We start from the raw sequence: 18,498 nt of genomic DNA, 5'->3' as shown, positions 1-18,498 counted from the left end.
CATGCGAAATACATAAGAATGCGAATCACAAGAAGGGACATTCTAAGTGAAATATGTATGGATAGCATACTGCATGCATGATGGTGAACGGGTCGTGACTCCAAGATGCCCGAGAGCATGACGTTAGGAGTGGGTTTGTGTATGCGTTAAAGGAGGCGGCAGAAAGCATTGAGACAAAGGCAATCCGCAATGGCCGTAGTGGTAGTGCTGTATGCTGCTTGCCAAGCAAATCTGGCGGTTGCAATCAGGGGTCCCCTGGCCAGATAGGGTGCCCCTGGGCATGTTATCGTGTACGTACACAGGTTTCGCACTTCCGCCGCCATTACAGCTGGAATGCGCGCTGGTCGCACGCCCTCCATTTCTCAGGTCCCATTGCCAATGCCACTGCGCCCACTTGTCACACGCTCTTACAGTCCTCAACCTCAATTACATCCCATAACGCACGCCGGCCGTTAGCACGTGTCCCATGCTCCCATACCGACCGCGTTCTGGTGGACAGCATCACTCGCACACCGCTTCGAAGCACGGAGCGAGCGGACGCTGCACTCGACACGCACTGCACCCCGTACACCACGTAGTACCATTTCACATGTTCATACCATGCTTCAAATGCCATGCAGGGCCCCACGCAGCCCTGCGCAATCTGCATGGTCATCAGGAGACCTCATTCGCTCAGGTGACGCCATGTGCAGCACTGTTTGAAACACTCGGGTCATTCCGATGATCACACCGCCCATCCCGGGCCTGAAGAACTTTCAGTCCAAAACCTGTCCCGCCATCCCTTGCTCAACGATCTGCTCCAGACGGCACGCAATGCTGGCTATCGCCAGTCGGCCTGCAGACGCGGCGCGCGCGAAGCACGACTAGGATAAGACACTCCAGTCTTGCATATCCCAGCCTTGATGGGTTACTATTCCCAACCTTTAATAGCATTCTGCAAGCACCTGCCAACCCTACGCCCAGTGCCTGATGCTGAAATTAACAATGAAAGATCTGAACCGGCCTACATTAGGAACCACCTTGGTTCGCACGCTCATGCGTTGAACAGTATCCTACCACCTGTCCGCCCAACCACCAAGTCGTAAAGCCTGTGATGACTAGCGAGCGTGTTGGGTAGACGGCGCTGGGATGATCCACCCCGAGCACAGCCCAACAACTACCCACACCACCCAATTGTCAGAGCCCCCCCTCCATTTCCCCCATCCCCACCAGCTGCCGCTTAGCCACCTCCCCATCCAACCCGGCCCCAACACTGTGCGCGCAGGTGTCCCTCCGCGAACGCAGCGAAGGCCGAGGCCACATGAACCCCGCGCACCGCACGCCACGCTTATTGCCTCTGCGTTTCTGTCGCGCCGCTTCCACTCTGGCGCGCTGCTCTTTGTTTCCAGTGCATCACCCTCCGTGCCATCATAAAATACGGCGAGTATGCTGTCGATCTGGGTTCTTCGCGCATGTCGCGAACAAACGCGCGGTCCTCGGTGTGCGCCAGCAACTGCGCCGTGCTGCACTGATCCTCACCCGCGACCCGGCACTCACAGATGTGCCTGCCGCTGCTTCGCAACTGCCGCCGCCGATGCCACCGCTTGAAGCACCAAGCCCTTGCTCCGTCAGCGCTCCGTCAGCGCCCTCCACGCGCTCCTGCGAGCCCACAGGCGCCCCAAGCGCGCCCAACCGCCCCGGGCGCGCTCGAGCTCTAGTGGGCCAACGCCGGCACCTTGCCGCGTAGCGCCATTTGCTGCCGCACCTTCTCCTTCAGGCTGGCGCTGATGTTGTCCGACGTCTTGGGCAGCGCCGTCCACTCCGCCGCCACACGCGCGCGCACGGTGTCGAAGTCCTCCCACACGCCCGCCAGCGGGCCGCAGTCGTACACCACCCGCAGCAGGTTCTCGTGCGGGGCCACCTCGCCGCTGTCGGCGGGGAACACCGTGGGCACGCCGTCCACGCGCTTCACCGCCAGCACGCCTGTGCGAGTGCAGGAGAAAAGCCGGTGATGGTTCTATCAGAGCAAGCCATGAGGCGCTTTGCGCTAAAGGCGTGGACAGAGTTGCAATGCGCAGAGCATGTGCATTGAGCAGGCGACGGCAGCTAGGGGCTTGGCTGCCGTCAGGCCCCGCCTGGCTGCTTCTCGTAGCAGCTCTCTTTGCCGGCCTCTTCTTCCAACTGCGCCCGCCCCAGCCTCGGTACTTAGCCTCACCTGGCAGCGAGAACTTGCCGGTGTCGGTCTGCGGCTGCTTCATGATGTCGGCGGCGCGGCCGTCCTCGTAGATGATGTGGTTGAGCTTCGTGGCGAAGGACATGGTGTCGCGGTTCACCTTCTGCAGCAGCCCGCCGCCCATGCCGTAAGACACGTTGTCGGCGGCGTAGCCCGCGGCCTCAATTGCCTGTGTGTGGGGGAGGGGAAAGGCAGGAGGAAGGGGGTCTGCATGTGGGAGGTCTGGGAGGACAGGTGCTGGCAGTGCCGCAGCCATAGTATCTACCGTCACACCACAGGTTGCGCTTAACCTCGCCGCGTCATGACCCGTAGTGCCCACCACCCAGCAGCAATAGTAGCAGCAGCAGCCGCAACAGCAGCAGCAGCAGCTCGCCTAAGCCCCGCCACTCCCGCCTGCCACTCACGAGTGCGATCTTCTCCATGGTGGGCAAATCGATGCCGTCGCCCTGGATGACGCCGCAGCCGGGGATGACCTTGAAGCCCTTGCCGTTGCGCGTGGTGCCAAACACCTTCTCCGCCGCCGCCAGCGCCTGTAAGGACGGGTTGCAATGGGCACGCATGCGACTCGAGACCCCGTTCACAGTGCTGAGCCCGCGGAGCGCGGCAGATGCTGGAATCCCCTGGGCGCGCGCCGAGCTGTGCAAGCACCGACCCCGCTTCGCCCAGCCTTACCGTCCTTACCGTGCCATCCTGTTTCCGACGGACCCAAACCCAAGTCTCAGTCCCCCGCGACCACACGTGCGGGTCTTCTTCCATAATTGATTATTTGCAATACGCGTGCACGCTGTGGGCTGTGTGCGTGTGTTCCGCAGGTGCAAACACACGCTCCCTCTCCCGCGCACTCTTTGCACGCTCTGTATGTAACAGCTCCGCCGCCGCCGCCGCCCCCCCCGCGCTCCTCTTACCATGAGCACCGCCTCCGTGGGGTCGCCGCTGTCTGGCCGCAGCACCAGGTAGCCGCCCTTGCTCAGCTTGTGCACCGACACGGACGGCAGCACCTCCGACAGCGCCTTCGGGGTTGGGCCATTGATACAAGCATTGCCATGGAGGGTGAGCGCGCTGAAGTGCGGGCTGGCCGCATGACCCCTCAGTCACAGGTCCATGTGCTCAGGTTGCCGCCGCAATCTGCTCAGATCAGGAAACGTCGCCCACCAAGCACTTCATGGAACCCACTTTCCATGCCCTCCAGCCGCCCCCAGCCCACAGCCGCCCGCCCCCACCTTGGCGTAGTCGTAGCTGTCCATGACGCAGGCATAGATGCCGGTGCCAAAGTGGTCGATCATGTTGTTCATGGCAGCGGCCTCGGTGGGCCAGGCCGTCATGACGCTGTGCTCCGTGGCGGGGATGGACATCGCCACAGGCCGCCCGCCGTTCAGCTTGAACTGCGGGAGAGACGAGAGGAGGGTGAGCGGCGGTGCGGCGTGTGCGAGGGGGGTGGGGAGGGCGAGGCAGCGCGCATGGGGTCTCGTGGTACGGCGTAGGCTTGCTGCATAGGAGGATGCGGACGTGTCGGACAGTGGTGCAGCAGGGCAGGCCCCCGTGGGACCAGAGCCGCCGAGGTGTGGCGCTCATGACCCCAGGCCAACCACCCAGCCGTCTGACCCTCCTAAGATTTGAATATCGTATTGTGCACATGGTGCCTGCACACCGGTGGCCCGGAGCGCTCTCATGCTGTCTGCTTCGCGGTATGCACCGCCTAGGTAATCCGCGCCAGGCCGCAAGCCCAATCTGTACTGCGACAGCGGCGTCCCTGCTCATGCGCCGGCGAGGCAACCGAGCAGGAACGGCCGAGCCGCAGCTCGCCGCCGGACCAGCGGCCACCTCCAGCTCCCGCCCATTGTTAACGCCCTCTGCTCCATAGCGTTGACAGAGTAGCCGCAGCCTCCGAAGTCCCCGCGCCGTTTCACTGGGAGCTTCCAGCTGCTTACTCTGCTGCTACTCCAGCTCCAGGCACCCCGCCACATGCAGCGCCCAAACCTTCCTTTTCAAGGCCATCAGCTCGATGCTGGACCCTTGCATACGACCGCCATTTCCAATGCCCGGCGCTCCTGCCTCCTACCCACGCACCCGCCCGGCGCCGCTCCCTATCCCTACCCCTATCCCATTTCCCCAAGGTGTATCACTTCCTCAACTCTGCCCGCGCCGCCCACCTGCGCGTAGAAGGCCGCCGACATGGTGTCGCTGCCCGTGAAGCTGAGCAAGTGCGCGCAGCCGCCGATGATGGACTGCTCCACGCCGGTGCAGCCGCGGAAGCCGAAGTCGTGCAGCTTGCTCTGCACCAGCGGGCTGCCCACGCCGCCGTCGCTAGTGCGCGCGAAGCTGGCCTCCACCACATCGCGCGCGCGGCGGGAGAGCGTTGCGACGGAGGTGGGGTACCAGATCATGGTCAGGATGGTCTCCAAGAACGTGCATAGCGGCGCGTACTCGCCGACCGCGGTGATCTGTGTGGGCGGGGCGTCGCCCAGGCACGCAGTGCGATGTGGGTCAGACCAGACCAGAAGAATATAACTTAGCTTGAGCGGCTCTGCGGCGGGAGGCAGCGCTGTCAAGGGCGGCCCCTGGCTCCATGTGCCGCTCGACTCAGGCGCAGACGCGCCCGTCAGCCAGCCAGACCATCAGCTCCGACAAGCTTCGCCGACCCAGAGCCACTTCTAGGAACCTTCCGCCCAAGGCTGATTGAGGCCAGGTGACACCGCCAGCACCGCAGCCTACCCAACCCCAGCTCGTGCCACCCCCGCACCTGGTACACGGGCACCCGCACATGTGCACAAGTGCCCTCGGGCAACGTCTCCAACTTCACGGGGAAGAAACCTGTGGGCATCCAGGGAAGTCAGGAAACTCGTAACGATATAGCTCTCCCCCCCCCGCCCACAGGGCAAACATAAACAGCTAGCAGATGTCGTGAGCGTTACATGGGTACAAAGGCGTCCTGGGTCCTTCAACCGAGAGGGGTGCCTGCCTACCGTTGTTTTCCCGCACGAACTTCTCGAAGAGGGCGCGCGGGAAGGGAAACGCCGTGTGGTTTGGCGCCATATGCGTCCTGCACGCAGGCAACATAGTTACTTATTCCTCATGTCCACCTTCAGGCCAAGAGCCGCGTCACGTGCGCTCTTGTCGCTTCCTCACCGGTAGAACGCGTCGGCCATCTCCACGTCCTCCATCGTCCACTGCCGGCTGATATAGGTTTCAACTAGGTACCGCATGCCGTAGGACACCAAACGTGTGTCTGTCTTATCCTTATTGAATCCTTGACGGAACTCGCCATACTGCGGCCAGGAAGCATGCGGAAGAAACCATCAAGAGGCGAGGGCGAGCCCCAGTTACCAGAGCAGGCTTACCGCGACCATCTTCTGAGCTTTAGGATATTGCAGGAAGTGTGTCGCCTTGTAACTGTCCGTCAAGACGCTTATGGGAACACCGACAGGAAGCATGGCTCTGCAGGCGACCGCGCCGGTCCGCACTGGCCGGGAGACAACGATGTTCTTAAGGTTAGGCTTGCGCGTGTTGGCTGTGCATTGTCCTGGCCCGCGCAGCCGCATCATGGCCTCTTCGTCCTCGTTGAATAACCCCTGCACTACGTCTTGGTATGATGAACCATGCACGTATTAAGAAGGAGTCTGACTGCTAAAAATCGGGGCTTGCCGCTCGACGCCCGGCAGCGCCCTGCTCCCTTGTCAAGTCACGAGTCAAAGCGTGCAACTGTATGAATATATGACTAGGGAATGTATGGATATGATGATACCTGATGAGGTGTACCCCCCATACCGATAAAATGACCGCAACCTTCATGCGGGAGCACGGCCCTTGGCGCAGTCCTTGACCACCTCCTGGTGGCGACTTCAGACTCAGTCGGACACGGGCCTCCTTCGGCACTCCAGAAATAATGAGCATGAGTGCAGTAGCTGGAACACTCAAGGACGGACGCAGCCTCCTTGACTACTGGCGCCTCTTGGACTCTCTGGCGCTAGTTCAGGCACGCATGGTCCCGCCCATCCCCATATAAGTTATGGCGCAACGGCGCCACGGCAAGTCACCGGATCATCAAAAGCACCCTACAGTCACCCATGTAAGATGACTCCGCTAGCTTGGCCTCTCCGCCACCTCTCACTCCCTAAACGTAAGCCGCAGCGCCGCAGCCTCCGGGCGCCGTCGTGCAACCTGGCCGGGCCCCTGGCCTCCCGCTAGCCCCATTTCCGTTTGAGGCTGAGGTAGCTGGTTTGCACCTGCCACTCCAGCCCAGCCAGCTGCGCCACGTTGGACGCTATCGCCGCCAGGTGCTCCGTCACCTGTGGGCCGACCGCGATGGGGGGAGCGCAAGGCAACCAGAGAACATACCGGTAAGGACATGAGCACAGGAAAAATGCGCGGAAAGCCGGGCAGGCCGCCTGCGGGGCCACGACTGGAAAGGAAGAAACAGGCGCCCGGCTTGCTCGACGCCGCGGCACCTTTGCTGCAAGGGCCACGACAGGCATGGCGTGCACCCACCAGCAGTATCCCTCCCACGGCCCCGCGCACAACCCTCTGTGCCCTCGCGCCCACCTCCTTGCTGACTCCGCCACCGCGCTGCTGGCCGTACTTGTCCCCCGCCGCGCTGAGCCGCTCCGCCAGCTCCGGCGGCAGCGTGAGGTCGTCCGACATGGGCGGGATGGGCCGGCCCAGCCGCCCCTCAATGGCGCCCAGCAACTCGCGCTCGTTGTACCTGGTTGTGTTGTGTGGGTTGTGGGGGCGTGTGAGGCAAGTGTGCGCGTGTGCGGAGGAGGGCGGCAATAGCGCGGTGGTCATAGGCACCTTATGCACCTGCAGACTTGGTTTCGATTGTCCGTGTATGTGGGGTATCAAACCCAAGCCGCAATCCTACAGGCAAAGCCCGCCCCAACACCAGGTCCTCCGCAGCCTTCCACTCCGCCAGGCGAGTCACACCCCAACAATCCTTGGCGTCCTCTCATCAGCCCTCACCAGATTGTGTGCCCGCCCTTGTCCGTGGTGCGCGTGTTGCTGCTGTCGGGCGCCAGCCAGGGTTTCATGCCCTTGACGGTGCAGAACCACACCTTCTCCGGCACCTCGGCCACCAGGCTGATGGCCAGACCCATGGTGTCGGCGCGGCCCACGCGCCCAATCTGCGCACGTGTGTTTGTCCAGTGCAAAGCGCTGGCGTTGTTGCGAGTGCGGCGGATCCGTGGATCGTCGTGATGCAGCACGGGGGCAGTGCGGGCTTGGCAGCAGTCATGCCCGTGTACTCTGTGCGACTTGGCATCGTTTCCTTCGCCCAGCATCACTCGGCCCGACCTCCTGGTGGCCCCGGTGCGCGCAGTCATGTGACAGCACGTCCACATCGCCCAATGCCTCCACACATTTACCGACTTACATTGCCACACGTGCGCATGTAAAGACACACATGTAGACACGCAAGCGCACGAATACACACAAGGATACACGCACCCTGTGTATGTAGTCCTCGCTTTTGTCGGGCAGGGTCATGTTGATGACGTAGGGCAGCTCGCGGATGTCAATGCCGCGCGCGGCCACGTCAGTGGCGATGAGGAAGCGCACGTCCCCGTCCTTGAACGCGGACAGCGCGGCGCGCCGCTCGTCCATGCTGTAAAGCAGGGGGTGCAGTGCGGTGGGGTGCGATGGGGGCTTGCAAAGATTGGTACAGAGAAGTGTAGCGAAGTAGACAGCAGGCGTAGGGGCAGGATATGGCGGGGTGGAGGGTAAGGCCCGGCGTATAAAGGGCGTGTGAGGGATCAACAGCGAGCGAGGCGTGAAGAGGGGAAAGCCTGAGAGTGAGAGCGAGGGAACGGCGGGCACAATGGCTACGGAAGCTGCTGTGCGGCAAGCGCTCACCTGCGTGCGCCCGCCAGCACGCAGCAGCTGTAGGGGTTCTCCTTGCCGCTCTCGCGCTTGCCACGGAAGCCGCGGCCGCCTGCCCCGCCGCCTGCCCCGCCCAGCGTGTTGAGGAAGCGCTCGAGCTGGTCGCAGTCGTGGTTGGTGCGGCAGAAGATCAGGCACCTGGGGGCGGAATGCGCGGTGCCAGGCCCCTCAGGCGCTTCCGCCACAAGCCAAAGCGTAGCAGTGGTCAGACGCACAGCCCCGCTCCCTTGCTTGCCTCCCTCCCTCGCCCAGCGCTGACGCTACGGTAGACCACCACGCCATAAAGACACCGACACACCATCAAGACACAAGCAAGACGCATGCCGGCTGCGCCCACTCACTGCTCCATCTTCATGGTGTCTATGATGCGCTGCAGCAGGCGCTGCTTGAGGCGCTTGACGCCCTCGCTCAGGCACTCGGGGCTGGCCGCGGCGTTGGGGCCCACCCGGTCCAGTGCGTGGCAGCTGTCCGTGAACACCTGGTTGCACGGCCGTGGGGGGCGGCGCGGCACGAAGTGCGCGGTGTGGGGTGTGAGATGAAGGGTGCGGTAGAGGGCGTGGGCAGCACGTGAGCCGAGCAGCCATGGCTGAACTGCTGCTACCCTAGGTGGCACGTTGGTATCAGGGCGGACTCCTTTTCGCAGCTGCACTCGGCCCGCCTCTTGCCCGTGCCCCAAACTTCGTCTCACCTCGGGATTGCTCTGCAGCCAGCTCCTGTCCTCGCGCGGATCCACCCGCACCTGCAGCCGGTGAGGCACACACGCCCGAGTGGTGCAACATGGAGCACCTCGTTCAACACACTGCTCGCACTTGCGAGCCAACATCACTACCGGTGACTCATCGCCCCTGTCGCCGCGCATGCCCTGCCTTCCTTCCTCTGCCCCGCCTCCCTCCCTCTGCCTCCCTCTGCCTCCCTCCCTCGCTCCGCCCTCGCCCCTGCCCTCACCAGCACATGGTCGACGGTCTCCGGCACTGCGTCGCGGCCCTTGAGGTCGACCAGGATGGGGTTGATGCAGATGCGGCCAGCCATGTCCTTCACCTCGGGCGAGTGCAGCGTGGCGCTGAACAGGAGCACCTGAGGCAGCAGGCGGAGGCAGGCAGGCAGGCGGAGGCAGGCAGGCAGGCGGAGGCAGGCGGAGGCAGGCGGAGGCAGGCGGAGGCAGGCGGAGGCAGGCGGAGGCAGGCGGAGGCAGGTGGCGTGGAAGGTGTGTCTGGGGGGCAGGGGGCTTTGGCAAGGTGTGCGGTGTACAGAGATGCGTTGCCTGCGCGAGGGGCGTTTCTGGCGCGCACACCTGCAGCCTGTGAATGCCGGTGCCCTGCTTGGGCAGGCGGCCGTAGAGCTTGGTGATCACGTCCGGGTTGTCCGCGATGAGCCTGGGCCGGGCCGGAGGAGCACGAGGATGGGGATGACGGGGGAGGGATGCACGGGCACACGGCACACTGGGGCATGCATTGGGACAAGATGAGGCTGCGCAGAACGCAATGAGACACAGCACTACAGCTGGCTGAGTGCCTCACCGGTCCGCCTCGTCCAGCACGAAAAAGCGGATCTGCGAACACAGCACACGCGAGGTGGGCCGTGAGCTCTAGGGGAAGCAAGGTGTGACGGGCGAGCGCAGGCACCTGCTGACATCCCCTCCCACCCCCCGCCGCGCCGCACCTGGTCTAGAGGGATCTTGCCGCTCTCCACGAAGTCGATCACGCGGCCGGGTGTGCCCACCACAACATCCACTCCCTCACGCAGCATCCGAATCTGGTGGCGCCCAGGGGGAGCGGGGGTATTGATCACAATTTGTTTCGTGGACATGGGGGGAGTACAGCAACGCCTTACAGTCAGGCCAGCGCGGGCCGCGCAGCCCCGTTGGAGTGTTGGACCACATGTGCACGGCACGGCCTGGACCTTCACCCTCACGCCTGACGCCCACCTGCGGCGCTGCATCCATGCCGCCCACGAACAGCCCCGTCTTCACTTCCGGCGCCTTCAGGTGTTTGCCGTAGTCGTTGAAGCAGTTGGCTGTCTGCTCCGCCAAGTCCTTGGCAGGCTCCAAGATAAGGCACACAGGCTTGCGCCCAAGGTCCTTCTCACCGCGGCCGTTTCCGCCGCCACCTGCGCTGGCGGCGGCTGCGCCGCCACCCGCCGCCACCCAGGCGGCTGGCGCCTGAGCGAGCGGGATGTAGCCGGGCGGCGGCGGGAAGGCAAGCGGCGTGGCGCCAAAGTTGAGCGCGACCTCGGCGTTCTTGAGCGTTATGGCGGGGTGCAGAACCTGAGGCGGCGTGAGCAGCATCGAATCAGCCAGTGTAGAGGTCACGCCGCCATGGGGGCGTGCGTCCGACGTTGCGCATAGGCGGACGCTACGTGTCCATTGGCTTTGGATCGTGGGCCGGCACACACAAATCAGCACTATGTACGCGAAGTCTCACGGCGCTCATAAACAGAAACAGCGCGGTCCGCAACGCCCAGTCCGCGGGCCTCCAACCCTGGCCAGCCGAGCCCTGGCGCCCGGCTCCCGCACGGCCCGCACCTGGTTGCGCAGGTTGTCTGGCAGCTTGAACGCCTCGCCCAGCGGCCGGCCGTTCTTGGTGAAGGCCACACTGCCGCCGGCCTCGCCGCAGTCCAGCAGGCAGCCCACCACGTCGTTCAGGGCGAACCTGGGCGCAGGGCAGCACGGCAGTAGTCATGCAGGGGCATGGCGACCGACGCCTGGCAACGTTGACAAACAGTGAGCTGGGGAAGCAGAAAGAGAGGCACGTCCCAGCGCGGCCCCGCCCACCCGGCACTCACGGCTCGCCGTAGCTGTCGAACTGGCGGTTGTGGCTCTTCTTGCCGGTGCCGCCAAAGCCCCAGCCCAGCCTGCTCGGGGCGCAGGACACGGCAGGGCCGGTCAGGGCAGCTCAAGTGCAGGGGCAGGCAGACGCGGACGACTTTGAAAGCACCAGCTTACTCAGCAGGACGCAACGCGCTGCACGGCTCCCTAGCCAGTCACACGGACCTGTCTGTCCCCAGCTCCAACGCAGCGGTGGGGCAGCTCCAGCCCACTCGACACAACCCCTCGTCAGTCACCGTCACCTGCGGTCAGTTAGGCACGCCGTTCCTGGTCAGTACTCAGCGACTCAGCACGCAGCGCTACGCACCACCCCACGCGCTCTCCAGCCGGGCCCCCGTCATGGACCCGCAGCGACGCACCTCATAGTACACCTTGCCGCCGCAGCTGGCGAACACACCCACGCTGCCGCGCACGCCGCCCCACGCCTTCTCCGAGCGGCTCTGTGCCGACAGCCCGTCCGGCGACACCGCCACGTGCAGCTCCCGGTCCTCGCTACTCAGCACACACGGCACGGCTGCGGGGCTGGCGGCTGCGGCTGCGGCCCCGGCTGCGCCGCGGCCGCTGGTGCTGGCGGCGGAGCCGCTGCGCGCACGCTGGCGCAGAGTCTCGTGCACGATTTGGAGCATGGGAATGGCGAAGGCCTGTGCATGCGATGGCATTGCATGCGCATGCGTGCAGCGCGTGTGATTTAGCTGGTCGCTGAGTGTCGTGGGGGCGATGTTTACCTCCTCATGACCCCGTCATGCAATTCACGCTCTACGGCAAGGACCGCGGTGTTGTCTTGCAGACGCTTCCATGAGCTTTTGGCGTTTGGCCCGTGTCATTCCTTACCGCCTGCTCGCTGCTTAAGCCCACACTTACGCCTGTCTTGCCGCTGCCGGTCTCCGCCGCCGCCATGACGTCGCCGCCGCCCAGGATGAGGGGAATGGCCTCGGCCTGAACCGGCGAGGGCAGCCTACAGGCCAGCACACCAGTGGATGTGGGGTATGTCAGGTGAAGGCCAGACCATCAGGTACTATCAGTCAGGTCTGAGGGCAGCCCATGTAGCCTCCCCCTCGGATTGCAGCCCCCCCTCCACACACACGCAGATTACAGCAGGAGGCAGCCCGCACAAGCAGTGAGTGGCGGGGCTTGTGTCAGCAGCTGCCGTGGCCTGCGCCCCCGTACGGGTGCACGCGTGGCACCCAAGCGCCATACTCACATCCACCCCAGGTCCTCTACCGCCTTTGCCAGCTCCGGCATGACGCCCAGCTCCTCAAATGCCGACATGCTTGCAAGAGGTGTGTCTGCGACACGCGAATCGCCCCGGCGATGGGCGCGGGCCCTGCCGGTGGTCCGGAGCCCTAGTTCGGACGCAGGAACGTGTAATCAAACTAGGACAACCTGCGGAGGTCTCGGCCTGATCTCAGCGCTGTGCGAGTAGAGACATTCGTGTCTGGCAAGGATAATGAAGAATGTAGGTGTGGAACGACGAGTGCAGAGTAAGAGAGAGCCTGAAACCAGGCAATCTTTGTGTTAAAATGGTCACTAACTGAGAATGACCATGCATGGCAGGCACAAACACGCAGGTTGGCATGTCCCCACGGCGTGCCCCCTCCGACCAGCTCCGACCTGCCACCCACGCTGCCACCCCCTCTGCCATCCCTTTCCTTTCGCCGCTCTACCTCCAGCGAACAGATCCTTCAACTATCCCCTGTTTCAGGCTAACAGCATTGCAATGCAATTGTTGTTACACGGGCTGGGTGGGCATTCTTGCACGTTCTGGCAACCGCCCGCATCGGATGGGGCAGGTGGGCGCTGATTTTACTCAAGCTTTGCGATTGAACTGCAGTGTAGTTCTGCGTAGGACCCCTTGCGCTTGTATACAGTAATCTAAGGCAGCCATAGCGCCTGGACGAACGCGATTCTAGAGCTTCGCTATTTTTCCGCTTTCAATCGCGTGACCTCGCCTAAGAAAATGTTAGCATCCAAGTACTTGCTTCACGTGAACTCATATGGAGCGCCGGTGCGGAGAGCGAGCGCGGCGCCCTGGCGCGGAGGAGTGGTCACTCGCTCTTCCAACGGGTTTGTGAAGTCGGGACAGGTCGCGCTCGCTAGCCCTGTCAGCAGTGGAGCTCAGGATATCAAGCAGCAACTTACCACGGAGCTGGAGGGCCTGGACCGGGGCATCTTCGGCGTGCCGGTGAGTGGACCGTGTGCGATGCCAGCCGCGGGCAACTACTCAATTCCTTGGCAGGCGAGCGACCCCTACGCCCTTTCGTGGCCGAAGGGGGCCGCAGTACAGCGCTCCCAAACCCACAAGCTCGTTCTGGGTTTGCCGGGCGACCGCTTCCTGACCCTCCCTCCTACCACCTGTCCCACCGCGATCCCTCGCCCCACGCTCCTCCCGCCAACGCCCCGCTCCTCCCTACACGCACCCAGGCCGCCAAGAAGGCCCGGATCCTGGCGCTCATCTCCGAGCTGGAGCAGCACAACGCGCAGCCGGCGCCCACTAGCGACCTAGACCTGGTGCAGGGCGACTGGCGGCTGATGTACTCGACCATCACCATCACTGTGAGCCGGGGCCCAGGGACGAGTGGGAGGTGACAGGGCCGCGGCCGGCGGGGCCCGTGTAGTTGATTTGCGCAGTGTGGCTGACTGCGGCTGTGCTCTGAGCCACTTGGTCATTGCTGGGACCACGGCATACGGTAGATGATGGGGACAAGGCAAGAAACGCACTAGCGCGCTTATGTGTATCTACCCCAACGTGGGGCTCCACACAAGTCGGCGCACGCACACGAAGGCATTCTGCCCAGCCACGGCGCTGCTCTGTCGCTTCCATGCCTTTCATCTTCTTCTCCTGTGCGCGCGCCTGCTCTCCTCTCCCGCGCCTGTCTAGGGCGCCAAGCGCACCAAGCTGGGCCTGCGCGAGTTTGTCAAGCTGGGCGAGTTCACACAGCACATCGACACAGCCAACCGCCTGGCGGTGAGGCACGGCGACTAGATGGCAGCTGCCTGGCTGGAAGTAGCTGGGGTCGCAGTAGCTGGGTGGCGGTAGCTGGGGCGGCAGTCGCTGGGGTGGCGGTAGCTGCGGTGGGATAGCTGGGGTGGCGGTAGCTGGGGAGGCAGTCGCTGGAAAGGTAGAAGCGCGTCTGTTGGAGCCGGGGGCAGAGGGAGAGGGAGTCCATCGGGGTGGAGGGAGCAGCTTCAAGCTGTGCTGGCAGCTTGAGGTCCTGCGCCCACCAGTCGCTGCGGTGCACAGCCCCGCCGTCGACCCAAGAAGGAACATGGCCCGCGGCCCTCCCCCATTGCCTCCCCTGCTGCCCGCTCATCGCTCCCTGCCCCATGCCTGGGACCCACATCACAGGTAAACCGGATCGAGTTCTCGGTGTCTGGCCTGTCCTCGCTGCGCGGCTCGCTCACCATCCGCGCCAACTACTCGGTGGCCTCGCCGCAGCGAGTGGACATTAGCTACCTGGACTCGGCGCTGGTGAGGAACGCTGGGAGCTGGGTGCTGGGGGCAAGCGGGCAAGAGGCCAGGGGCGGGGGGGGGGGGACAAATACCACCAACTAAACCGAACCCAATGGGGGGGACGCCGCTGGCCACGCTCACACTCGGGGGCGCCTCGGCGCCATAGCGCTACTTCCTCCCCAAGACGTTCGCCCGTGCCCATCTGCTCACTAACTCACTTCCTCCCCTCCTCCCGCAGACCCCGGCCCAGCTCCAAAAGATCTTCGAGGCCAACCTGGACCTGCTGCTGTCCATCTTCAACCCCGAGGGCCACCTGGACATCACCTACCTGGACCCGCAGCCGGCGGCGCCGGGCGCCTGGCGTGTGGGGCGAGACAACAAGGGCAACGTGTTCCTGCTGCAGCGGCCCTGAGCGGCTAGGGGCGGCGGCAGGGAGCCAGGGAGCGGCCGGTGGCGTTGGCGGAAGGAGGGGACAGGAATGGCTGGAGCAGCGGCAATGGAAGCGAAATTCGAGGAGGGTAGGGGAATCAGGACGGGCAGCGGTCAGATGTGTATGTAGTATATGCGTTGCGGCAGGCGTAAGCATAACGAGGGACGTTGCCTGGCGCGCGGATGGACGAGGCTCTCGTACGGACTCGGAAGCAATTGACGGAACAATTTTGATGCACGCGGCACCGTGATGCAGTTTCGAAGTGCGATTTTGGCTGTGTACCGGACCTGGCTGCGCTACTGACCGCTGGAGGCAGGTTCATCCCATGCAGAACAGTCTGGTGGCGTTGGGGGAGGTGGTGGCGTCGGGAGAGTGCACTTGTACATTGCAAGCAAGGTTTGGGAGTTTTAGATACAACGTGCTTAAGTCTCGGACGTGGCAAGATGAGGCAGAACTGAAGAGTGAAGGTGATGAAGGGGGCCGAAAAGGAGGAGCTCGGACACAATGGACGGCGGCAGGGGTGACGTAAGGCGGGGGGGACAGGTCTGCGGATTGGGGGTGCTCATTTCCGTTGCCAAATTCTCCTTTGCCAAATGAAAATTTATGTTCATATAGTATGATAGGCTTTCACTATTCTTCGCATCTTCACAAGTCGCAAGCAGCCCAGGATACTCAGTATTAAACAAATTAACTGAAGCCCTGACGAAACGCTTCAGGCGATACGCTGAAAATTGTTAGTTGAAGTAGCTTACCTGTAGCCATGCAACAAGTCGCGCGTTCACCGTCCGCACAGACGACGCGCAACCATCCCAGCGCCCAGCCCCGCGCTCGCGTTCTCGCGAATGCAGGACTCTTCGGCATCTCGCTCCCATTCCTTAAAGCCGGTCCGCCTAAGCCATCAAAGGCTGAGGCTCGCGCGGAGGCAAAGAAGGAGCTTCTAGACCGCATTGCGACGCTGGACCGCGGCGCTTCTGCTACAGCAGGTAGGAATAGCATACAGGCATGGTAACACATATCACGACTTTAAGTTGGAGTTACCCGGTCCCGACCAAATGCAACACCCCTGAGCGGGTGGACAGGGCACTGCGTGGCGTTGTGTGTGGTGTGCCCGGCGCCCATGCCCTTGCCTCCACCTTCACCGCCGCCCTTGGCCCATGCATCCCCATTACCTCTTCCCTTCTACCCACGCCTTCTCATTAGCCCTTAATCGCGCCCACACCCCTAGAATACTCGCAGCGCACGCGGGCGCGGCCGGTCCATCTGGGTCAGCTGCCCTGTTGCCCCCCCCCCCACACACACACACACACACAAAGCCCCCGTCCCCCCTTCCCTCCCCTCCCTTTTTCCTGCAGACGACAAGGCGGACGTGGAACGGCTAGCCTCGACGCTGGAGGACCTGAACCCCACCGCCAAGCCGCTGGCCGCGCCCGAGCTGCTGAGCGGCAAGTGGCGGCTGCTGTACACCACCTCGGCCTCCATCCTCGCGACAAACCGCCCGCCCTTCCTGCGGCCGCAGGGGCCCATCTACCAGACCATCGGTGGGTCTGGTAATTTGGTTGGTGCGGGAGGGTTCGGGAAGAGCGGCACCTGAGATAGTTGGGCGTGTGTGTTGGGTTTGGGTTGCTTTGAGGCTCAAAACGCGTGCGTGCCAGGCAGCCTGGCTGCCGGACTGAAGCCGTCAGTCAACGTGGTCTCTGCTGTCGCCCTGTGTCCGTTTCGCCCTGCTGTCGCATTGTTGACACCGCTTGTGCAGACGCTGAGCGGCTCAAGGCGCGCAACAACGAGAGCTTCCCCTTCTATAACCAGGTGGGTCCGGTGGGGCATGACCGCCACGTGATGTGACGCGGTGTGGCGTGATGGGTTTGGGCCGGTCGCGTGAGCAGGGGCCTGGAATGACTCCTTCCTCGTTACCCCGCCCTGACACACACATACACACACGCGCGCTCACTGGCCAGGTGACTGCGGACCTGACGCCGCTGACCTCCAGCAAGGTGACGGTGCAGTTCAAGACCTTCACGCTGTTCAAGCTCATCAACATCACCGCGCCGCCCGCGGCCAAGGGTGAGGAGGAAGCAGGCGCGAACACATACACACACAGACTGTCCTACGCGTAATGTTTTCCTTGTGCTCTTTAACACACACACACACACACACGCACACACACACACACGCGCGCGCGCGCGTAATGTTTTCCTTGTGCTCTTTAACACACACACACACACACACTTGCCGCGTGCCGCACACACGCGCCGTCCGCTTCGTCTCCCCATGGCTCCCGGCCTCCTTCCCACCTGCCCTCTCCTCTCATGTTTCCTACTGGGCATGGTGACTGCAGCCCGGCCCAGCCCCATCTGCCGCCCCCCGGGGTCTCGCTTAATTGAGATTGGAATGAACTACGCTGCCCCTGCCGCTGCTGCAGGCGAGCTGGCTGTGACTTACCTGGATGAGGACCTGCGCATCAGCCGCGGCGACAAGGGCAACCTGTTCGTGCTGGACATGGCGGACAGGGCGGCGCGCCTGGAGGGGCAGTGAGCTGCTGGGCTTTTGGGCGCGGCGTCAGCGCCAGGAGCCGGCAAAACGGGTCTTTTGGTAGCAGGAGCTGGAGGCCGGCAGTAGCAGGAGCTGGAGGCCGGCAGTAGCAGGAGCTGGAGGCCGGCAGTAGCAGGAGCTGGAGGCCGGCAGTAGCAGGAGCTGGAGGCCGTAGCCAGGTGCTGGAGGTTGGCATCAGCAGGACCTGGAGCTGACGACCGGCAGCAGCAGGAGTTGCAGGCTGGCGAGGGGGGGTCTGGCTGGGGACTGGCTGGCGAGAACGGGCTGGCGCGAGTGTAAGCGCAACATGGAAGCGCAACATGCCGCGGCAAAAGCTGGAGGAGGGCGAAGCACGGAGGTGGGGAAGCGGGAGACGGACAGGGGTTACAAAGTCAAGGCCGCGGCTAGCAGGCCTTGGCGCCCTCCTTGGCGTCAGCGGCTACGCGGAGCCTGCAGGACTCTCTCGGGCACTTCCCGGGCACTACAGCCCCTCCGGCGCCCACTGCTCCAGCGGCGGGCAGCCGGGCGCCGCCGCGGGCAGTCTCACCGCGTACACGTAGGCGGGCAGCACCGCGAACCAGGCTGCCAACCCCATCAGCCCCAGGCCGGGCAGCGCCGCCTCCCAGGCCTGTGAGGGCAGGTGCGGCAGCGCCAGCAGCCCCGGCAGCAGCCCGCAGGCCAGGCCGCCCAGGTGGCTCATGTGCGACACCGCCGTGTGCTGCGGGGCGGCGGGGCCGGGTGGGGGTGGGGATGAGCGGTGGGCAGGAGGGGTAGGAGGGGAGGGTGTTGACGAGGACAGTTGAAAGTTGTGAGGACAGTTGAGGGTTGTGGTTCGAGTTGGTGTGACGGGCAAGCTGTGAAGGCCATCCTTATAAGCAAGCATCATGCATTCATGGTTTTACCAAGCCCTTTGCGCGGACTTTTTTGTATGTTAGAGCGCATTCATTGAGCCATGCTTGTTTTGAGCACAGAGGGTCATGGGGCGGGCTTAGGCCGTCGGAATCGGACATGGTGTACGGAACCCCGCGGTCGTGCTGGGCCCCACTTGGTGTGAAGGATCTTGTTCCGCGTATTATCGTGGGGGCGTCATCCTGGCAAGGCAAATGCCGACCTTCAGAGGCCCCCGGGCCACCAACCTCAAGCCCCCTGTGTAAACACGCCTGACATACGCCTGCCGCCCC

The 18,498-nt window shown here is 63.6% G+C and overlaps 5 protein-coding genes across 5 annotated transcripts in view; 3 read left to right on the top strand and 2 right to left on the bottom strand.

Moving 5' to 3' along the window:
• CHLRE_03g188850v5 (uncharacterized protein) overlaps nucleotides 1-306 on the top strand; it is a 3,606-nt gene extending 3,300 nt beyond the window's left edge. Inside the window, exon 6 of the mRNA XM_043061154.1 lies at nucleotides 1-306. This exon is cut by the window's left edge and continues 1,013 nt beyond it. The gene's annotated coding sequence lies outside the window, so the exon portion shown is untranslated.
• Nucleotides 307-310: 4 nt separating this feature from the next.
• On the bottom strand, nucleotides 311-5,920 carry CHLRE_03g188800v5 (uncharacterized protein). The gene is made up of 10 exons (XM_043061153.1): nucleotides 5,551-5,920; nucleotides 5,339-5,478; nucleotides 5,176-5,252; nucleotides 4,953-5,023; nucleotides 4,363-4,653; nucleotides 3,433-3,594; nucleotides 3,118-3,222; nucleotides 2,617-2,742; nucleotides 2,195-2,381; nucleotides 311-1,962 (listed from the first exon to the last, which is right to left on the bottom strand). Exons 1-10 carry the CDS (start codon nucleotides 5,752-5,754, stop codon nucleotides 1,694-1,696), a joined length of 1,632 nt encoding a protein of 543 aa, XP_042926282.1. The 5' UTR covers nucleotides 5,755-5,920; the 3' UTR covers nucleotides 311-1,693.
• A 48-nt stretch (nucleotides 5,921-5,968) lies between these two features.
• CHLRE_03g188750v5 (uncharacterized protein) lies at nucleotides 5,969-12,410 on the bottom strand. The gene is made up of 18 exons (XM_043061152.1): nucleotides 12,109-12,410; nucleotides 11,769-11,862; nucleotides 11,267-11,548; nucleotides 11,073-11,149; nucleotides 10,865-10,933; nucleotides 10,605-10,731; nucleotides 10,008-10,346; nucleotides 9,743-9,835; nucleotides 9,601-9,632; nucleotides 9,375-9,456; nucleotides 9,029-9,157; nucleotides 8,772-8,822; nucleotides 8,425-8,561; nucleotides 8,057-8,221; nucleotides 7,652-7,808; nucleotides 7,169-7,329; nucleotides 6,752-6,911; nucleotides 5,969-6,498 (listed from the first exon to the last, which is right to left on the bottom strand). Exons 1-18 carry the CDS (start codon nucleotides 12,174-12,176, stop codon nucleotides 6,394-6,396), a joined length of 2,328 nt encoding a protein of 775 aa, XP_042926281.1. The 5' UTR covers nucleotides 12,177-12,410; the 3' UTR covers nucleotides 5,969-6,393.
• Nucleotides 12,411-12,749: 339 nt separating this feature from the next.
• On the top strand, nucleotides 12,750-15,366 carry CHLRE_03g188700v5 (uncharacterized protein). The gene is made up of 5 exons (XM_043061151.1): nucleotides 12,750-13,089; nucleotides 13,329-13,460; nucleotides 13,786-13,872; nucleotides 14,254-14,376; nucleotides 14,597-15,366. Exons 1-5 carry the CDS (start codon nucleotides 12,865-12,867, stop codon nucleotides 14,768-14,770), a joined length of 741 nt encoding a protein of 246 aa, XP_042926280.1. The 5' UTR covers nucleotides 12,750-12,864; the 3' UTR covers nucleotides 14,771-15,366.
• Nucleotides 15,367-15,415: 49 nt separating this feature from the next.
• On the top strand, nucleotides 15,416-18,483 carry CHLRE_03g188650v5 (uncharacterized protein). Its single transcript, XM_043061150.1, has 5 exons — nucleotides 15,416-15,771; nucleotides 16,141-16,326; nucleotides 16,542-16,594; nucleotides 16,744-16,849; nucleotides 17,208-18,483. Exons 1-5 carry the CDS (start codon nucleotides 15,549-15,551, stop codon nucleotides 17,318-17,320), a joined length of 681 nt encoding a protein of 226 aa, XP_042926279.1. The 5' UTR covers nucleotides 15,416-15,548; the 3' UTR covers nucleotides 17,321-18,483.
• Nucleotides 18,484-18,498: the final 15 nt, after the last annotated feature.

The sequence above is a fragment of the Chlamydomonas reinhardtii genome, chromosome 3, assembly GCF_000002595.2.
Source record: "Chlamydomonas reinhardtii strain CC-503 cw92 mt+ chromosome 3, whole genome shotgun sequence".
NCBI classification, from domain to species: domain Eukaryota; kingdom Viridiplantae; phylum Chlorophyta; class Chlorophyceae; order Chlamydomonadales; family Chlamydomonadaceae; genus Chlamydomonas; species Chlamydomonas reinhardtii.
Note: the sequence above shows the minus strand (reverse complement) of the source record. Positions and strands in the feature narration are given on the sequence as shown.

Bases quoted from the DNA above. Each gene is read 5' to 3' on its own strand.
- CHLRE_03g188800v5 (XM_043061153.1), bottom strand. From the start codon at position 5,754: ATGATGCGGCTGCGCGGGCCAGGACAATGCACAGCCAACACGCGCAAG. The intron at 5,253-5,338 runs GTGAGGAAGCGA...GCCTGCGTGCAG, and splicing joins ATGGCCGACGCGTTCTACCG to GACGCATATGGCGCCAAACC. The intron at 4,654-4,952 runs GTGCGGGGGTGG...CCGCCCACACAG, and splicing joins TGCGGGTGCCCGTGTACCAG to ATCACCGCGGTCGGCGAGTA.
- CHLRE_03g188750v5 (XM_043061152.1), bottom strand. From the start codon at position 12,176: ATGTCGGCATTTGAGGAGCTGGGCGTCATGCCGGAGCTGGCAAAGGCG. The intron at 8,222-8,424 runs GTGAGTGGGCGC...TTCCGCCCCCAG, and splicing joins GACACCATGAAGATGGAGCA to GTGCCTGATCTTCTGCCGCA. The intron at 6,912-7,168 runs GTGAGGGCTGAT...CAACACAACCAG, and splicing joins AAGGGCGGGCACACAATCTG to GTACAACGAGCGCGAGTTGC.
- CHLRE_03g188700v5 (XM_043061151.1), top strand. From the start codon at position 12,865: ATGTTAGCATCCAAGTACTTGCTTCACGTGAACTCATATGGAGCGCCG. The intron at 13,461-13,785 runs GTGAGCCGGGGC...GCGCCTGTCTAG, and splicing joins ACTCGACCATCACCATCACT to GGCGCCAAGCGCACCAAGCT. The intron at 14,377-14,596 runs GTGAGGAACGCT...CTCCTCCCGCAG, and splicing joins GCTACCTGGACTCGGCGCTG to ACCCCGGCCCAGCTCCAAAA.
- CHLRE_03g188650v5 (XM_043061150.1), top strand. From the start codon at position 15,549: ATGCAACAAGTCGCGCGTTCACCGTCCGCACAGACGACGCGCAACCAT. The intron at 16,327-16,541 runs GTGGGTCTGGTA...CCGCTTGTGCAG, and splicing joins GCCCATCTACCAGACCATCG to ACGCTGAGCGGCTCAAGGCG. The intron at 16,850-17,207 runs GTGAGGAGGAAG...CCGCTGCTGCAG, and splicing joins CGCGCCGCCCGCGGCCAAGG to GCGAGCTGGCTGTGACTTAC.